This window comes from Ranitomeya imitator, chromosome 2, assembly GCF_032444005.1.
Source record: "Ranitomeya imitator isolate aRanImi1 chromosome 2, aRanImi1.pri, whole genome shotgun sequence".
In the NCBI taxonomy this organism is placed as follows: domain Eukaryota; kingdom Metazoa; phylum Chordata; class Amphibia; order Anura; family Dendrobatidae; genus Ranitomeya; species Ranitomeya imitator.
In genome coordinates, this window is record NC_091283.1 from 202,775,149 (window position 1) to 202,783,240 (window position 8,092).

Consider the following 8,092-nt stretch of genomic DNA (forward strand, 5'->3'; position numbering starts at 1 on the left):
CTTGATGTTGATGTGTAACCCTTTAATGAGTTTTGCAGCATGATTGAGGATTTTAGCCAAGCCATGCTTTACACCCATGTGCACCAAGACCCGAATAGAGGGTGCAAGAATAGGGTCAAGTGGCACCACTTTAACAAGCGCGGTCATACACCATGAAGGCCAGCCTTATATGTGACCGTAATTTCTAAAATAAACATCATTCAGCATTATCTTGTGGGCTGAGTGAGACTGGAAGTGATGACAACTGCTTGGAGCACATTCCCTGTTCTGTGCAACGGTTGTCATTTTTATGGATGGGGGTGGAAAAAAAAAACAGAAAACTTTGTTCGCATGCTACGTTGAACTTTTTTTTTTTTCTTGATCTTCCCTAGGTTAATTACATTCTGGAGTCCCGGGCCAGTACAGTGCGGGTAGATTACTTTGCACAGAAACAAAGGAAACTGACCAGGAGAACCAGCTTCAGTTTTCAAAAGGAGAAGAAACCAGGGTAGACAGGAGGACAGAAGACGTAAGGAGAAAAGACCTGGTGGACACATTGAACCTCAGTGCTGGTCGCCCAGCCAGAGAGCCTACTGCATCCTCATTTCATTGTAGAGGCACGGACGACTTGTGGCTATGAGGATGTATCATTAGTACCAATTTCTTATTATGTATGGAACAATAATTATCGTACCCAGCTCTGGCCATTTTCCCCTTTTTTGGCCTTGGTCTGCGTAAACAGGCTCAACCTATTGCTATTTAATTGACTTTTCCAACTATGTAACCGTGATTTACATGATGAAATAATGACTGTTCGTGCCACCCCTTGACATGAATGCAGAATCCTCTTCTAGGTAATGTTGTAGAAGAGGGGAGTATGCTGGAATCCCGGTATTTCCTTCCAAGGAGACATTTGCGCAATCACCCTATGTTCAGCGTAACAGGCCGAGACTGTGTGAATTTTCTCATATTGGAGCTTTTTAAATAAAGATTAGAACATATTGGTTTGGCTGGAGCTCAATGTGTAGACGGTCCTACTTGTGAGTGGGATGATCGGACTGTAAAATATTAGTGGTCTTTAAAGGGTCATGTCTAAACATAGAAATATCTTGACAATTATTCTTGCAAAGTACTTGATACGAAAATAGCCAACACTGGGGGTCACGCTGAAAGGATGTGGTTTTGCATTTCTCATCACCGTTGCAGAGCAGACAGTCATCAGACCTCATGCAGCCAGCCATATTGTGGCTTGGTTTTGTACAGAGCTATATTAGGATTCCCATTGAGTTACATAGACATACAGAGTGATTTTTCCTGTCTGATATGCATCTGAAAGCAAAAAGTTTAAGTTTAATGCTTTGTAGCTTACTATATAAAGATATACTCAGACTTGCCTTTGGGGGTCAGGAAATCCCCCTTTGGGCTCCTCAGGGGCGTAACAATTTGTGATAGCAAATCGGGGCAGAGGAGGGCACGCCCTTATCAGTGCTGTTTTTCACTGGATATGCTTCCTTAGTTGCACATCCAAGTGGAAACTATTGCAGAGCAGAGAATCACTGGCTACCTCCAACGCTTTACCTACACACACGCCCATCCTATCAGGGTCCAGCTGCAGTAGCTGACATGGCAGATGCCGCAATGGTGTCACCGCACTGCACAATGGAGGCAGAAGAAGGAGCTGCTCGTTGTGCGGTGGGAGTTGGAACAAGTGAAAAGAATCATTGGGATTTCTTTGTATTTTTAATTGCTGTGTAAAGCATGCCACAATGGCGAATACCATACTGCATTGGGGGCAAGAGAGGGGGACATTATATTCTATGAGGGTCACAGAGGGGGACATTATACTGTGTGGAGGTCACAGAGGGCACATTATGCTGTATGTGGTTCACAATGGGGGACATTATACTATGCAGTAGTCATAGAGGGGGACATTTTAGTGTATGCGGGCTACAGAGGGAAACGTGTGCCACAGAAGAGAACATTATACTGTATGGGGTTCACAGAGGGGGACATTATTCTGTATTGGGTCCAAAGAAGGGGACATTATACTGTATAGGGGTCACAGAGGGGGACATAGTAATGCATGGGGCTACAGAGGGGAACATTATACTATATGGGGACATTATACTGTGCAGTGGTCACAGAGGGGACATACTGTATGGGAGCTTTATCGGGAGACATTAAACTGGGGGTCAGAGAGGGGGACATTATTTTGTATGGGGCCACAGAAGGGGACATTATACTGTGTGGAGGTCACAGAGGGCACATTATACTGTGTGAGGATAACAATGGGGGGCATGATACTGTGTGAGGGTCGCTGAGGGGGACATTATACCATATGGAGGACATATTGTATAGGGGTCATAGATGGGAATGTTATACTGTATGGGGTCCACAAGAGGGAATATTATACTGTTTGGGGGCTACAGACGGGGGTATAGTACGTGATGAGGCCACAACAGATGACATTTTAAGCTTGTGATGCACCTATTCTTTGTGTGAGCAAACAGCATTTTCTGTCTCACCTAGAAAGGTGAATTCTTGAAGTCCTCTGGCTGCATCAGCAGTTGTTGAGCAGCATGGACAGATGACATTGGTGCAGCAAAGTGAACAGGATACCAATGAAGCTGCGGCACAGTACAGTAGACTCAACAATCTAGCAGAGCCGACTAGATCATGAGACTCATCGTAGCAATGACACAAAGACCAGCAATGTAGCAGAGCTGGGTATATCGGGCAACTCGCTTGTGGTGATATAGGAGAGTTGAATGTGGTAGCAGAGCACAGCGGTATAGCAGTGCTGGTTGGATATGTCATAGACTCACTTGTGAAGATTAGTGGAGTGTAGTACTGTAGTCGGCGATTGTGGCTAACACACAAACTACCTGAATACTCAGGCAGCTGGCCGTCACCTGAGCGAAATGTCGGGATCACACTCAGTTGGAGCAGCCTTTGGAAGTGGTGAATCACCAGAAATAATACACAAGACACGTCTTGTATAGTGTATCACTGGGAAGTCTCTGAAGCACGCCTGCCTTCAAGGTGCTACCCCTTCTTTATATAGTTGTTTAGTGGTTATACAAGTTTTGCATGTTTAAACAAAGAGACAAAACAGGAAAGAAAGAAAAGAAAAGAAAACAGTTTCGTGGGCGGCAGTTTCACAACAAACAGTACAAAGGCAATTCCACAGACAAGAAAAACAGGATTTCATACTATAGCTAAAATGTCCTTGAATGGACAGGTCAATATTTATCACAAATTCTTTTTTTTTTGTTTTTGTTCATTGAGGTAATCATTTTTGTTCTGCTCTTCACAATCCCCCCTTTGACATATTCCATTCAAAACCTTGTTGATCATTTTAGTCATTCTTTTTGTGATATTACAAAAAAAAAAACTTTATATTCTCGCATCCATTACACAAAATTTATTTGTGCATACCGAGATACCCTTGAGTACAACCTTGAATAATACATATATAATTACAATAACCATAACTGTGTGTATTAGGCTTTGCATAATCCCGGTAACCCACCCACCGATCCCTCTGAACCAATTGGCCGGGTTAAGAAAAGAAAAGGTATCTGACCACCAGCTATCCTTATTTTGGTCATTGTCTTTGTCATACTGATCCCTGAGTCGTTGTACGTCTTTTAATTTAAATCTCATACTCATAGTACTATTCGGGTCTATATAATGACAGCAGGTGGGTCCGATGATTTGACACATACCCCCTTGTGAGGCAGTTAGGTAATCCAATACCAGGGTATGTTGGTTAGTGACTATTATAAGCTGATTCTGTACAGCTATACTAGTATTTAATATGTCCAATATATCCCAAATCTGATCATCTAGATAATCCGTGGCTCTAACTAATTTATCCCACATTTGTGTTAACATAGGATAAATAAAAATGGTACTAGCAATTTTGTTGGGAATTCCCATTTGTACTATATGCGGCCTCCCCGAGGGACGTGGTGAGTTATCTGCAGCTCTTTTATACAGTGTGTGCTTGGGCACGGCTTGCATGTATCCATGATGCCTTTCCTTCAAGCTTGACTGCTGTTGGAGTTGTTAACAGGACTTGGAAAGGTCCGTCAAATCTCGGTTCCAGAGTCTTTCTGGTGTGTCTTTTCACGTAGACTTGATCACCAGGTTCCAACTTGTGGCCTCCTTCGAGATTTTCTGGATCTGGAAGGGAAGCAAAAACTTGCGAATGCACTTTAGTTAAACGTTTTTGTAATTCTTGTACATAAGCAGTTAAAGTCTCAGTATTCAACATCAGTTGTTGTGGAAAATAACAACCCAAATTTGCTGCTCTACCAAAAAGAATCTCATGTGGTGACAGCTTAGCCTTCCCCCTTGGGGTGTTTCGGATGGAATACAGGGCAAGTGGTAGACACTCGGTCCAAGGCTTTCCTGTTTCTGCCATGGCCTTCTGGATTTTTAATTTTATTGTCCCATTTAATCTTTCCACTTTACCTGAACTCTGTGGATGATATGGAGTGTGAAACTGGTTTTCTACTCCCAACATTTTCATAACATTCTGGAATATTTCCCCAGTAAAATGGGTACCCCTATCTGACTCGATCACCTCAGGCATGCCGTAACGGGGTATCAGTTCATGTGCTATTTTAATGGCAGTAGTTTTTGCTGAGGCTTTACGAACTGGATAAGCCTCTGGCCACCCTGAGAACATGTCCACACACACAAGCACATATTCGTATCCATTGTACCTAGGAAGTTGGATGTAGTCGATCTGGAGTCTTTGAAAGGGATACAGTGGTCTTACATGATGTTTGGTTGGGGTTTTAATGGCCTGACCTGGATTGTGTGCCAGGCATATAGCGCATGCAGCACACATGTTCCGAGCAAAATTACCAAAGCCTGGAGCCAACCACCTTTCTTTTACCTTGAGCGTCATACCATTTGCCGACACATGCGTGGGTAGGTGGAGGTCACTTGCCACTGCAGGGTACCAGGCTCTGGGTAAACACAACAAAGTTCCTTTTTTCCATAATCCTTGCTGATCTTCTGCCCCTTTTTTCTGCCACTGCCCTCGTTCTTCGTCGTCTACCTGTTTCTGAGCTTCCTTCAATCTTTCCTCATCATCTTCAGAGCTATCTAGTGTGTGGGCATGATGTAAGGGTTTACGTGCTGCCTCGTTTGCTGCCTTATCGGCTTTATCGTTACCCCTGGCTTCCTCGGTGTCGAGTCTCACATGTGCAGCTACCTTTATCACCGCTATTTCTTTATTTTCTTGTGCTGCCTCCAGAATCTGTCTAATGAGGGAGGCATGTTTAACAGGTTGGCCTGAAGCAGTCATATAACCTCTGGCTCTCCATATTACGCCAAAATCGAAAATAATGCCATGTGCATATCTAGAATCAGTGTATATGTTTGCTGTCTGATCTTTGGCTATTTTTAGAGCTTCAACTAATGCCGTAAGTTCTGCTTCTTGTGCAGACTGATTAGCAGGGAGAGGTTCTGCTTTCAGCACTTCATGCTGAGTTACTACCGCATAACCTGTATGAAATTGTCCATTCATATCTGCATATCTACTGCCATCTATGAAAAGTTCAAATGTAGCATTACAGAGTGGCTTGTCACGTACATTACATAAGCCCTGAGTCTCTTGTTCCATTAATTGTACACAATCATGCATTGACTTTGATGGGTCAAAGGAGTTGGAGAGTGCAGTTGCAGTTTCCTCAGGTATGGTACCCCCCTCAGACTCTAAAGGGAGCAAAGACGCGAGATTAAGAGTCTGAATCCTGGCAAAGGAAATGTTGGGCGGCAGTAGTAGGGAACATTGGAGACGGAGGTGTCTGGCCATTGAAATATGTTTAGGTTGGACCTGGTTAAGAATGCCATGTACATCATGAGTGGTCTGAACTAGAAGTGGGTGATCAAGAACAATCTCAGAAGCTTTATCTAATAACAGTGAAATTGCGGCTACTACTCTTACACAAGAAGGTGCGGCTCTAGCTACAGGGTCCAGATGAGCTGATATGTATGCCACAGGTCTCTGTTTGTTTCCATGTTTTTGTGTGAGCACCCCTGTAGCATGTGAGGATATCTCAGCTGCCATCAATTGAAAAGGTTTAGTGTAGTCTGGGAGTCCCAAAGCCGGAGCTGATACCAGTGCTGTTTTCAAAGAGGAAAATGACTGTTTAGCCTCTTCACTGAGTGAATATGGTGTGTTGGCAATACAGTCATATAAAGGCTGCATGAGTTGACTTGCATGTATGATCCACTGTCTACAGTGTGAAACAATACCTAGGAAAGCACGCAGCTGTTTGTGATTCCTGGGTTCAAGCATGTTACGTATGGCTTCCGTACGTTGAGGTGTGAGGTGTCTAATGCCCTGTGATATGCAGTGACCTAAAAACACGACTGTTTGTTGACAAGCCTGGAGTTTCTGTCTATTTACCTTACAGCCTTCTTGCGCTAGGAAAATTAAGAAATTAACAGTTGAGGTAACTGCCGTCTGCTCATCAGGGCAACAAATAAGTAAGTCATCTACATACTGTAGAATGACTACTCCTGGTTCTGGGATGAAATTTTTTAGCACGGTCTGCATTGCTTCAGAGTACAAAGTTGGTGAGTGTACCATACCTTGTGGCAATCTTGTCCATGCTAATTGTTTACCCTTGAATGTAAAGGCAAACAAATGCCAACAGTTCTTATGTAGTGGCACAGAAAAAAATGCGTTTGATAAGTCAATTACCGTAAAATATGCAGCAGTGCTGGGAATTTGAGACAGTAAGGTATGAGGATTCGGTACCACAGGGGTGACCGGTGCCAAAACCTTATTGATTTCCCGTAAGTCGTGCACCATGCGACATTTCACCATAGTTTCTTTGGAGGACACTTTCTTTTTAACAGGATATAAGGGTGTATTGGCGGGTGACCTGATTTCTACCAAAACACCTTGTAACACATAATCCTGAATTTGTTGAGAAATCGCCTGTTCTTGCTGGGCGCTGATGGGGTATTGCCTAAGCTGAGGTAATATGGTTCCCGGGGCAGTTTCTAACAGTATAGGAGCTACTGATAAAAATCCTACATCAGTGTCTCCTTTTGCCCATAGGCTGTCAGGAACCCGAGACAAGTCAATTTTTGCTTGTTGAGTGTAAATTTCGGGAAAATCCTCCATTGCCTGTATTCTAACATATGGTTCCAGAGTTTCTGCATCTTCAGGGATGGTCAGCATAACTGTGCCATCTTCTCTAAAATGGATGTTTGCATGCATTTTACTTAAGACATCAGTACCCAACAAGCAGGTAGGTGCACCTTTAGCAAATAAAAATTTGGATACAAAAGTTTTAGGGCCAAAGCTCACATTTAAAGGTTTTGTAAAGGGCAACGCCTGAATTTTACCATCATACCCTTCTGCATATGTAACCTTTGAGGATATATTGTCAGGATATGGTAAAAAGTCCTGATTTAAAATGGAGGATGTTGCTCCCGTATCTATCAGAAAAGGTACATTTTTACCCTCAACTTCAACTTGTATTATTGGTCTTCTAGAAGGAAGAGAGACCTGCATAACTTTCAGTCATTCTGAGCTGTCTGTTTGATCAGGCACTGGGTTATTTATCCTATTTTTGGGTACAAAGGTTCCTGAATCTATATCTGCTTTTCTCTTCCTACATTCCCTTTGGAAATGTCCTGGCTTCTTACAGTAATGACAAGTAAACTTTTGATTAGCAGAGCCAGTATTAGCCTGTGCAATTCTTACTGGCTTAGAATTTTCTCTTAAGTCCATTTCTATCCCTACAGCTTTCTGTCTAGCCAGGTGTGGGTCTTCCAAGGTTCTCCAATCAGGGGTTGCGGCCTTAAGCTTTTCCTTCACTTTTGGAGACAATCCATCTATAAAGGTTTTTGTAACTAACCTCGTCATTCCTGGAGCGGTTAGATCCATGCCTTCATCTCTGAAATTATTTTCTACACTTAGATAATATTCGTCTACTGATTGTCCAGATTTCTGAGCCACCACTCCCGTTGTTCCTCTCTGCCTCTGTCTCTCCCTCATGAAAACCATTAAGTGATCTACAAATTGTGTACCTGATTCTATCGTTTGTAAGGCACCATCTCCTGCTTGGGGCCTATG

General features: G+C 43.0%; 1 protein-coding gene across 2 annotated transcripts in view; it reads left to right on the forward strand.

Moving 5' to 3' along the window:
• MAPKAP1 (MAPK associated protein 1) overlaps positions 1-980 on the forward strand; it is a 185,886-nt gene extending 184,906 nt beyond the window's left edge. For both annotated transcript variants that reach the window (XM_069748506.1, XM_069748507.1), the window contains one exon: positions 372-980. In XM_069748506.1, coding sequence (XP_069604607.1) covers positions 372-491 — 120 coding nt within the window. In that variant the 3' untranslated portion in view covers positions 492-980. The remainder of the gene's footprint in view (positions 1-371) is intronic.
• The last annotated feature ends 7,112 nt before the right edge of the window (positions 981-8,092 follow it).